Below are 12,423 nucleotides of genomic sequence, written 5' to 3' on the forward strand. Positions count from 1 at the left end.
TCCATAAATTTGCCAATTTTTGTCCTCCACAAATGGGGGGGTTAGGATGATCCTATGGAGCTGATTTTTGGTACACACCCTATCATGATAAGGCCTTGCAAATGAATGGTTTGGATCACCACAGAAAATGTGGGACCCATGTGATTGGGGGAGCTTAAGCTCACCAACACTATATAAAGCTTAGATCAAACCTGAGACCTTGAGGTTGAGAAACAAAGCCTCAAACATTGAGCTACAGGCCCAAACCCGTTCAACATAGAATTGACAAGGTTTCTCCTTGAGAAATGGATCAATGGCTTCCTACTCTCCAACATTGCTGCAGAATTTGGTTTGAGAAGGGGCCCATCCCAAATTCATCATCTGTCAGTTCAATTTTACCTTGGTCGAGGCTGTGTTTTTTTCCTTCCAAATCAATCAAAACTTCCTTTTATTCAATAAAATGTCACTCATCTTGCCATTAGCTAGGCTGTTAGTTTATTTTGGCGTGCAAATATGAATTCTCTGTTTTATTCGTGTCATTTAAAACTAAGTCGAGTTTCCACGTTACTCCTAAGACAACGTGAATCTTTTTTACAATACGAGATGAGGACAGCATCCTGCTAAAGTCCCTTTTTCTAGTTGTGTACAGCTACCATAACCATCCACTCTCTTGGCATTTGCTGCGTGCCGTTATTTTCAGTCCTCATTAGATGATTGGAAATATGAGGAATATATTTACTACAAGTGAAAGAAGAGAAAACATAGGGAAAAAAAAATCAACTACACAAGGCCAGGAGTATCATTTTGTCACAAGCACCATCTAGACCTACGCCCAAATCATCCTCTCCGTGCAAAGCTCATGGTCTTTCCTCTCAAGCAGATTTCAATTGCTGCAAGTAAATCAGGCCCACAAGTTAGATTTGATATCAGAATCATAGGATGGTGTGGTGTGGGGACCTGTCTATGGGCCCAAATTGGGCTATGGCCTACTATACTTCAAAATCATTTGTAGCGATTTCACAATGAAAGTAAGCATTCACCAATTATTTGGTATATGTACTGTATGATGGATCGTCCAGAGTGAAAAATGTAAGATGAGTTCGGTAACAAAGAGGGGACTCACCTGTTTCTCTTCTTCAATCTTGGCCTTGATGTATGAGTAGCAAGCTACTCCGGCAATGGCAATGCATGTTCCGATACCTGTTTGTGTCGATATCTTGTTGCCTACACGTGATTAGGTGTTAGAAATCAGTGATCGTGAGGATTGAAATATTTGAGAAAATCCGAAATGGGTTCGAAGCAGAACACAGTAACACGTACCAAAGGCCAAAATAGAGAATCCAATCACAAAGACGCGCTTCAATACATTCCCAACAGCATGTGTAAGGGGAGCCACTCTCTCCAAGGTGTTGGTTGCCAACTGAGAAATCATATAATATTGATTATGTAAATCCATAAATACAGAAGGACACTCTTCTCCAAATTTAATGGAGATAACCAAGGTAGGGTCGTTCATATCAATGTTTCCATCATAAGAGACTAATCTCCTTACATGTCTAAGGTTCATATAGTCTCTTATATTTATTTGCTAGCATTCTTGGGCCATGTTATGCAGGGTGTAATATGGTGGTGCCCCAACCCATCAAAACATGAGGTGTGAAATGGTGGACCCCATCCCATATACAAAGTTAGGTGTACAAAATGGTGGGCCCTATCCTATGCATGGTTTGGGTGGAGATGGTGGCAAAACATGATACGTTAAATAGTGGGCTCCACTGCATCAAAACATGTGGTAGTATGGTGGGCCGCACCCATTGCTATCTATGGTTGTAAAATGGTAGGTCCCACCATGCTAAGTCTTTGTTCTTCAACTCTGAGGCTCCTGGAGGTTCAATCTCAGCTTACCTACGAAAAAAATGTTAGGATCCACGCAATGATCATGGGTGTAAAATGATGGGGCCCACCCTATGCATGGGTTTGGGTGTAGGACCCACCCATCAAAACATGAGGTGTAAAATGGTGGTCCCACCAAGAAAAAATGAGGTGTAAATCGGTGGGCACTAATCTATGCATGGTGTAGGTGGAGATATAACCCCACCCCATCAAAACATGAGGTGTAAAATGATGGGTCTCACCCATGCTAGGCGTAAAAAATTCAATGCAAAATAATATTTCGTGAAAAAAAAAATCCAAGGTACAGTAGGTTTACAATTTTCCTTGAAAACAGGAAAAAAATATAGGAAAATAAATTCTGGCGAAAAAGTTTTCCAATAATTATTTTCCATGAAAATAAGAGTAGTAGAAATTACCTGATTATAGAGATGATAAAACATCCCGACCCAAAAGAGATCGGAGACAAACTTGGTTAACCCCACCTTAGCAATTGCATCACCAAAGCCATGTTGGATCAGTTGAGGTCCCTCGATCTGTAAAATCAGACACAAGAAATCATGCCCACATCAACACCAGCCACGTTGTCAAATATCAACTCATGCAAGTCAGATTATGTGAATAAGATATGTTGGCATGAGGAATGCTATCTTGACGTTGCCAATCAATGGAAAAAAAAAACCTTAAAAATAAAAGTAGAGTTCTACCTATTGCAGTAAGGGGTTATAAGGAAGGTTTTAAATTTCGGTTCTGGCAGTCCAAAAAACAAAAAAATATTTTGCTTTCTATTGAAAATTTTAGTAAAACTCTTGTAAAATTATATAAACATATGCAAATGATAAAGTTTTAAGATTGAGACTGTAAAAAATATTAGAACAAGCACACATACATTCTTAAACAACATGTAAGTAATGATTTAATAACATCAAACATTTAGTGACATGTTGTCCAATAATTCAGTACTATCCCATTGCACACTGCATTTCACATGCAATTCATTTAAGGGCAGTGATAAATCAACTCCCCAATTGGATAAATCGACTCCCCATGTGTCTATCTCTCTCTAACCAAGAGGAGAGAGAAAGACACATGGGGAGTCGATTTATCAATTTGGGGAGTCGATTTATCACTCCCCTTCATTTAAATATAACCATGTAAATTATGTGTTTACACGCAGTTTTTGTTTCATTATGTGTTTCAACTTCGTTGTGTGTTTCAATGGTACGTGATTAAAACAAAACATTTCGATTGTTTTGTTTCGATTTCAATGGAAATATAAAATCATGGTTATAAGTACGAGTTTGTTGTTTGAATATAAGTAGAAGATTGCCGAAAACATTAATTTCTCTACAACATAGTGATTTTTTTTTTACTCACAATTAACGCCGGGGGAATGCAAACAAAGAGTGCGATGATGGAAATGTAAGCATAGAGATTGGTGCTATCCATGTTGACCTGCAAAATAACATAGGACAAGCTCTTATATCTTGAGATATATGTGCTGTGTGGAGAGAGAGAGAGAGAGAGAGAGAGAGAGAGAGAGAGAGAGAGAGAGAGAGACCATGGCTTTCTTTGAATAGATACTCCTGTAAGTGAAGGAGATGTTGGAAATCATGGCGCTAATGAAACCCGTCCAATTGAATGAGAGCTCAGTCAGAGACGCCATCGACACACCTGTAATTTAGTCCTATGAAAACATTAAAGAAGGGCTTTCCATGCAGTGTGTATTTGAGAACCTTATCTCCACCAGATTAAGATTCTATCTCAATTAGAGTGGGTCCTACTTGATACGAAAATCACAGCAGATAGGGCCCTCCTTACAATCACCGTCCAATCTGATGGCATGGTTCCCCACTAGGAAGGATTGTTTGAGAAGAGATCCTATTTGTGAAAATGACTAAAATGCCCTCCTTACATAAGTAACAACAGTTAAAAAGTGAATGCTTACCTAACACAACTGGAGCAAGAGAAAGCCATAGCGTTAGGGGTATCTGCTGGCCGAGTATGAATTGAGATGCAGCCGCATTGAAGAAGGGCTCCAGAGCTGAAATGAATTAACATGGAATAAGAAACTGAGATCACACTGACAATATAAAGCACGAAGTTAGGAGTGCAACTTGGGTCGTGTTGGGTTGAGCTTTTGATGAAAATGAACTGAAATCAATCCGAACCCGACCCAATTTTATGGTAAAAGGTCAACCCGAATTCCCAACAATCGATCCGAATTGCATCCCTACACGAAGTGGTGACTTCTTTTTTTGTATGTATGAGCTTAATTAGGTACCTTTGATTGTGTGGGAAAACGAGACCGCCACCGCCGCAAAGGAAATGTTACTGGTCACATGGCCTAATGCATGGCAAACTGCGACGGGGATCAGTAGTTTCAGCAGATTCAAGTCCATGGGCTGCACACAAACACCACCTGGTCACATGGTGTAATGGACGGGGACAAGTGTATCAAGGGCATTTTAGTCATTTAATGGGGTATTTTTTTATCAATGCAAGCGTAGACAAGACATTTGATTGCGGGATAGTTTTTCATTGATAAGACCTTCTACTAGTTTGTCTTCTATTCTACGATAGGTTGTTCTGGATAAGTAGGATCTTTTATTCTCTATCATTCAAAGACTCGTTATCTTAAAAAAAAAACAAGGATAAATGGAATTTGAACTTTTGGATTGAATTACACTCATCTTCATAAGACATGAACTGCTAACCAGGTTGGTCGCACCATGGCATCATCTAAAGTCTAAACTCTTTTAATAATTCGAAGATTCCAATCAACGGCATGTATAATGAGGGATGATTCTAATCACCCAATTAAATGGGTTGAAAATGAGTGGTTAAAAAGATGAGAAGTGGTAGCAGGACACATCTCTGGCTCCTTAGCTCATTTTCCTATGGACATGTTTGGACTTTGGATTCCAAGAATAGCATTATCACGAAAAAAATTTGCTATGATTTTTTTCTTTCTTAAATTTAGAGGGAAATAATACGATTCTGGTTAATTTAGAGGGGCATCTTCATAATTTGGAAGCCACTCTAAATAAAAATTGAATAGGGTTGGTTAAATGATCTTTTCTCATGCGTGAGGAAAGTATGAAATTGAAGAAATATTTTTCCTTTGCAAACTTGTTTTTAAAATTCCTGCAATCCAAATAGGACCTGAGGAAAGTGGTAAGAAGAAATGCTTGTGTCAAGGTTTGCCATTTAATATTGGAAAGTGTACGAAATCAGGGATAAATTTGTTATTGTATCAAAAGATTAGCAATCCAAACCGGGCCTAATGAAAATGATAAGGAGACACGCTAGTGTCAAGGTTCGCCTCTCAATATTGGCAAGGGTACCAAAGCACTAGGAGGGATGTATAGTCGTTGTAAATAAAGATTAAGGGGCGTTTGGATCGTGGGTATGGGAAACAAGAATCGGCGTGTGATTCCAATGTGGCTAATTCCAGCGTTTGGTTCTACTTTTTTGTGTGGAATGGAAAATGGAATTAAAGCGGTGGCGGAATAAATCCCGGAGATAATGGCGTCATCCCCATACCCACCCGAAGGACAGGGTATTCTGATTCCAAGAATCAAAATTCAAAACTAAAACGACCCAAAACTTCTCTTCGCGAGTCTCTTCCGTGGATAGTACAATCTCCTCTCTTCTCCTCCTCTCCTCTCCTCTCCTCTTCTCTCATGGAAACTTCGCAGATTCAGCTAGAATGGGGAAGATTGAAAAAGCTCCACCTTCTCTTTGATTTTCAAGAACCATGGCCTTCTTCTTGGCTTTCTTCACTATTCCTCGATCTTCTTCTGCATCTATTTCCCAGTTGCAGGGTCATCATCTCTGCTTAGTACCAACACCTTCTGCTGCAACAACAGCCTGTTGTGGGTTTATGTACACGAACGCAACAAATTGGGTCCCCCAGCCACTTAGATCCAGAGAACATGACCGAGGTTTGGTGTAAGGATGATGGCAAGCTCTGTTACAACTGTGAATCTTGCAACCCAAAGAGGAAGCCCATAGATGGCTAGACCTTCTCTTTATAGATCCAACCCAAAGATGCTTAGACAAAGTAACTTGGAAAGAAAAGGTGGATTCGATTCTTATTTTAATTAGGCCCCTCAAGCTCCTTAAACCTTCAAAGAGCAGAAAAAAAATCAGATGATGGATCCACTAGTAAGCTGTGAGAAATGGGTTTGAATCCTTGTTCTTTGTTTAGACCAGTTTAATCCTTTTGTTCGTTGCATGTGGGCTCACTGGCCATGCTTGCAAGAGTTTGAGAGAATGACACCAAGGGACCTTGTGACTTGGAACTGTTATTATCAATAGGAGGCTAAGATGAGCCTTGACTCTTCTAACCAGATGAGCCTGTTGGGTGTTGAACAAGATGACTTCGCCATGGTTAGCATGGTCTCATTAAGTTATCATATTGATGAATTGCCAAAATAAAAAAAATAAAATAATAACAATAATAATAAAATACAAGTCATTTTCATTAGGACAATTTGCATAATATATTGAAAATTTGAGTCCATTCCGGTGTTGGTCAGGAAGTGTACCAAACACAAGAATTGGAATCACAACTGATTCTCTTGACGAATTTCAATGCTTACCCAAACACTAGAATCGGAATTGTCATTCCCTTCACAGGGGAATTGGAATAGGAATGGATTGTGAATTCGATACTGAATCCTGATTCCAGTAATCCAAACGCACCCTAAGGGTAATACCTTTTGTTAAAAAATTCCATCCTCGCAAGCAGGGATATATTTGTCGTTGTACATAAAGATTAAGGCTAGTACGTTTTGTTCAAAAATTCCATCCTCCCAAAGCAGGGATATATTTGTAGTTGTACATAAAGATTAAGGGTAGTTTTGTAAAAAAAAAAATACAGAGTGACCGCAGTCTAATGGAGGGGCGTTTCATAGTATCACTATTCACTCTTCTAAATTTCTTACCATTTATTCCCTAAAGGGAAAAGGTTTATGAGGTATCGCTCAGTCTCAGCAACCCACTAAATCCCCATCTCCTATGTTGTTTGACTCATCCAACCCATTCATTCTATATGACCTAACATAGATAGGGTGTCCGTAAGAATTCATCTCCATAGGATCATTGTATGCGCTGATTTGTGGAGGTCTAAAATGGATAGCTAAAAAGTGGGCTTCTACAGATCAAATGGTTAAGATGATTGTATGGAGATGGATTGTTAGGAACACCCTATCTATGTGAGGTTATATGGAATGAATGGGTTTGGATGAGTAAAACAACATGAGAGATTATATGGAATGAATGGGATGGATGAGTCAAACAACATGGGAGATGGTGTATTGAACCTCGCCCCCATTCCCTAATTAACCACACTTAAATTTCAAAGTTGGCCCTATTTATGCAGTCCTTACTCCCTAGTCCCTTCCCGGCCTAAAAGGGCACTTTGGTCAGAATAGATAGCCTTTGTGTGACCAGAAATAGAATTACCCCCGGCAGGAGTGTCGTAATCGCACTTTTAAACAGAATGACCTAAAAGCCCTTCAGTGCAACGGTTACTTACAGCGCGCTTGGGGAGGCCAACGGTCCAGCTGGCTAAACAGTAGACCACGCCCACGAACAGATGCACCACCGAGACGAAACTGCGCACCCCAAAAGAACACAGCCCATTAAAATCAACACCCTTCTGCTAACATACGCACTGAGTGAAACGAGAGAGGAAAACGTACTAAGGGTAAGGGAAGTAGTTGTAGATCTTCTTGTTGAGTATGTTAAAGATGACGTTGAGAAAGTACCTGCAAATCACAGGATGTACAAACATACCAGGTATATCTTTCGAAAGAAAAGGATTGGAGAGTCGTTTGATTAGATTTGCGCAATGGGCAGTGGCTTACCACATGAAGAAGAATATACCGGTGAGAAGAGCAGGGTACTTTTGGAAGAACCCAACTGGAGAAATCTTCCCTTGGCTGAAAAAAAATTAAACCGGAAAAAGTCAAAAAGATTAGATTCAAATTTGGGTCTTTTTCAGGCTATTAATAAGAGGAATAGAGGAAACGGACCTTACCTGGAGGAATCGTTCTCTTCGGCCGGAGACGAAGCCGCGGCACAGATCGGACGGAGAAGTTCCCGTTTTCCTGACACATTTCTGGCCGGCGGTGACGATTTCTCGAGGAGAAGAAGCGCCGGCCGGAGCTGCCTTCCCCAGATGAGATTCCCGCCGTCTCCGACCGATCTGTTAGTTCTCATCGAGATTATGTAAGCGTTTGTTTTCTTCAGCCGGATTAGACCGGAGATGGTGGAACCGGATAGCACTCTCGACTCCATTTGTTCGTTTTCTTTTTTGGTCTCTTTTAGGAGAAAGAGATATGATATTAGTAGTTAGCTATCCTGCGCCGGAAGGGTGAGTAGGATAAATTCGAGGATATTTATTTTTCTCGTGTGGAGGTACGCTTGGTTTCATGTGTCATATCTTATCTACAAAGGGAAGGCTCTCACGAGCTGCCTTGTCTTGTCCAATCGTGGCCCCATCTCTTCTTTTCTCAAAACCCTTATCTCTTCTGTTTTGATTTTCTTTCGGTTGAGGTGTTCCCTCCACCAGAAAAATGGTGGAATTAGGAAAATAATATTGCAGGGAGAAGAGACCAGTAAATAATTTAGGGAAATGATATATTCGCCCCCCTTTTCTTTCTCAGGCCACCCCCTTATAGTGTAAAAAGTTAAAAAGAGCATCGTAAATACACTTAGAGCAGGTTGGCCTGAGATAGAAAAGGATGTGAATTTATCACTTCGTTAAGCTTTTGGAGAAGTTGGTAAGTTAATATGGTATCGGAACCAAAAGGCCTCGAGTTCAAACCTCCCGGATAGCAAAAATCCACATGTGATGGTCATCCCAATGTGGGACCACATGTGCCTACGTGTTTGCCAAGTGGGCCACATGTGCGGAGAAGTGTTAAAGTATAAAAGATAAAAAATGCCTGTCTCCGACAGCTTAAGCTTTTGGAGAAGTTTGTAAGTTAACACCATAATATAATGCAAAGGTTTTACTTGTCAATTACAAAGGTGTTACTTGTCAATGCACCGAAGCCTCTACGTGACATTGCCAATCATCTCCATCTTTCAGTCATCGGCTTGAAGGGTAGTATTTTTCAGAGATAAGGTTTGGTGGTAGGAACGATATTATGGCTATTGTCGCACTACCCTGTTTTGAATACAAGACGCAATACCCTTGTCTTTTCTTTTTAATTGGCTGCTGAGAGCTTTTTGGGAATTGTAATAGCCCATGACACCTGGTTAAATAATAAAAGACAAGGTGAGTTCGCCTTCTTATCAAAACATGGAAGTGGGAATATCAGTAGCCAATATTAGTAGCCAATATTATTTGATATTTGCTTGAACTAGAAAAATGCAAATATTGTTTGTCTTTGAGGATTGCTAGATATACATGTGCCCTTGCAAAAAGAGGGGCAAAGGGCGCCCTCATTGGTCAAATCCCATTTAAGATGGCAAAGAAAATTAAAATCTTAAATGTAGATAAGATGACACATGACATCCCTTAATTTTCGGTAATTTTGCATTTGTAAAATCCAGATTTTAGAGAATCCTTGGTTATTGTAAAGAGTAATCCAAATCGACTCAAAGATGGCTAGTGACCAATAAGGTTTTGAGTCTGGACCACCTTAGCCACGTGTGTTCACGTTGGAAAGAGTGTGGTAATAGGTTAATAATATGGTAATAGGTTAATGATGTGTGGACCCATTGTAAGCCCAATAAGTTTAGTGGGCTTATTTGAGGAACAAGAGTCCGTAATGGGAGGACCCTAGGGTTTCCTTTTATTACTATAAATATGGGATTGGTCCCTACTCTCTCACATAAGGTTGTTATTTCTCCCCATTGAAATACACATCGGAATCATCCCACCAAGAGATTAAAAGCTATGGCAAGAGGTAATTATGTTTAATCTCTTCTTGTGTTTAATTTTCTTGAATGGTATGCTTATGGTTTCAATCACACAATAATAGTTTTACATGATAAAGCGTGTATAGTTTTCGTGGTCTAAAGAAGAAGAAGATTCAACAAACCCGTTGTGTGCGGGATAAATGCAGTTTGAGAATTAAAATGAGCTTCTATAACTATTTCTCCTCTCCCTTCTTAAAAAAAAAAAAAAAGTCTCGTTACATGCACTCTTGGGACTTAAGGTCCTAAAATACTCCATATTCTCTTCATTCATCAAAATTGTCCCAACGTTAATGCAAAAAAAGTCTCGTTACATGCCCTCTTGGGACTTAAGGTCCTAAAATACTCCATATTCTCTTCATTCATCAAAATTGTCCCATCGTTAAACCATCAATGGTTTTAAATTTCGATCCGAAATTTCGGATTTCGGTGGGGACCGAAACCGAAATTTACTGAAATTCGATATTTCGCGAAATACCAAATTTCGGTGGAAATTTCGGCTAGAAATTTTGAGAAAATGGCATTTTTTCTTTAAAAAAAGAAATGTTTAAAAATTTCGGCCCCAAATTTTGAAGCTTAATACCAAATTTCAGATTTCAGTGGTGTCTAAAATAGTTACCGAAACCGAAATTTAAAACCTCGAATGCATCTGAGCACGCCTGCGTAGTTGTTGAGAGATGATCAATATGGCATTGTGTTCGCAACTAGTCTGTGTTTTCTATTTTCTAGCTTATGTCTTTCACTGAGGTTATGACATCCAATAAGCCTCAGGCCTTGTTTGGATTGCAAGAAAAATATTTCTAACACAATTTTGTTAGGAATTTTTTTTTCTTTGACAGTTCAGAGGGAAAGAATGTGATTATGTTTACTTTAGAGGGATATTATCATAAATTGAATATCGCTCTGAGTAAAAATTGAATAGGATTGGTTCAAATTAATGAAATTATCCACTAAAAAGAATGTTAGATTTGCTTGGAATCATGTTGAATTTTCAACAAAAAAAAAAAGTTAATGAAATTATCTTTTTATGTGTAGAAAAAATTGGAAATTAAAAAAAAAATTTCCTTACAAAATTTCCAAGAAAATTCCTGCAATCCAAACAGTTTATCACCCTTTTCATTTCAAAATGGTGATCACCTTTTGGATTGCTTCCTAATGATCAATACTGGGACCCATGGATAATGTGTGTATAATCAAGACCGTTGATCTGGTGATCCATCAGGTCATAGTTCCATGCCGAACAAACATCAGATTCATTAGATCACAACCTACAAAAATCGATGCTTTAACGAGGCCTTGGATATCCAGAGGCTGGGATTATCCAATCAGGGTATGGCCTACTTGGTAGAACAAGCTTGTGTTTGCCAACGGGAGTAACCGACAGGATCAGGCCCTACATGGCCCATGTCACATGTGAGTCCAAAGGTGATAGAATAAGGAAAGAAAGAGCTGAGGAGAAACTTCGAAAGGAACGACAAAAACAGGAAAGAGATTTGAAAGTAAAGAATCTGAACTCATCCGAGACAACCCTCTACTTAACAATGCGACTTCTTTCAACGTCAAAAGAAGGTGGGATGATGACGTCGTCTTTAAGAATCAGACTCACGGTGAAGCCAAAACTCTCAAGCGTTTCATCAAGACACCATCAGGAATGACTTTCATCGCAAGTTTCTGCAAAAGTACATGAAATAATTTAACATTGAATGAAGTAAGTTGGCAATTGTTGTGTAAGTGAAACATCCCAAATTCTTAATCTCCAATTGTTTATGTATGCATGGAATGTATAAACCTACTAGAGATCTTGTTTTGGCTTTGTTTCTTAGGTAAAAAAAGTTCAGTTAGTGCACCACAAGTATTAATCATAATTTACTGTCATCATTTTCGACATTCTTGCTACTTTGCTATGTTCTATGATTTGTGGACAGAGACTCGCGTGTCTGAGTGTCCATAAGGATATGAGGTGTTTGGCTCTCCGACATGGCAACCACTAAAAATCCAGAAACAGAGACACGCTTGTGCGCATACATACATATAAAATTATTAATCATAATTTGCGACAAGATAAATGTGATATTCAGTTAACAGACTAATACAGCCTAGCATTAAACAAATACAAGTCTAAAACATACATGAGATAATGAGATACTCCAACATGTAGTGAGAATTAGAGACCATTTGGATACAATGAATATGATATTAGAAGAAGAGTTTGTTTAGCGTTTTAGGTTTAGGGGAGTGGGTGGGAATAACACCACAAATATTAACCATAATTTACAGTCATCATTTTCGACATTCTTGTGACTTTGCTATATTCTATGATTTATGGACAGCGACTCACGTGTCGGAGTGTCCATAAGGATATGTGGTGTTTGGCTCTCCGACATGACAACCACTAAAAATCCAGAAACAGAGACACGCTTGTGCACATACATACATATAAAATTATTAATCATAATTTGCAACAAGATAAATTTGATATTCGGTTTACAAAGTAATATAGCCTAGCATTAAGCAAATACAAGTCTAAAACATACATGAGATAATGAGACACTCCAACATGTAGTGAGAATGAGAGACCATTTGGATACAATGAATATGATATTAGAAGAAGAGTTT

At 38.9% G+C, this 12,423-nt stretch overlaps 1 protein-coding gene across 2 annotated transcripts; it reads right to left on the reverse strand.

Annotated features, from left to right (window-relative positions):
• Positions 1 to 491: 491 nt before the first annotated feature.
• Positions 492 to 8,241, reverse strand: APE2 (Glucose-6-phosphate/phosphate translocator-like protein). 2 transcript variants are annotated; one of them, XM_077395229.1, is made up of 12 exons: positions 7,919 to 8,241; positions 7,746 to 7,820; positions 7,581 to 7,646; positions 7,415 to 7,493; positions 4,154 to 4,274; positions 3,818 to 3,913; positions 3,431 to 3,543; positions 3,247 to 3,324; positions 2,289 to 2,405; positions 1,300 to 1,399; positions 1,103 to 1,203; positions 492 to 869 (listed from the first exon to the last, which is right to left on the reverse strand). In XM_077395229.1, exons 1-12 carry the CDS (start codon positions 8,176 to 8,178, stop codon positions 852 to 854), a joined length of 1,224 nt encoding a protein of 407 aa, XP_077251344.1. In that variant the 5' UTR covers positions 8,179 to 8,241; the 3' UTR covers positions 492 to 851. The 2 variants fall into 2 exon arrangements, with proteins under 2 accessions (XP_077251344.1, XP_077251345.1); XM_077395230.1 differs by having other exon boundaries at positions 7,914 to 7,968.
• Between the last annotated feature and the right edge of the window lie 4,182 nt (positions 8,242 to 12,423).

The sequence above is a fragment of the Tasmannia lanceolata genome, unplaced genomic scaffold (assembly GCF_043159265.1).
Source record: "Tasmannia lanceolata isolate RefF3 unplaced genomic scaffold, GAP_Taslan_0.1 ptg000013l, whole genome shotgun sequence".
NCBI classification, from domain to species: Eukaryota; Viridiplantae; Streptophyta; class Magnoliopsida; order Canellales; family Winteraceae; genus Tasmannia; species Tasmannia lanceolata.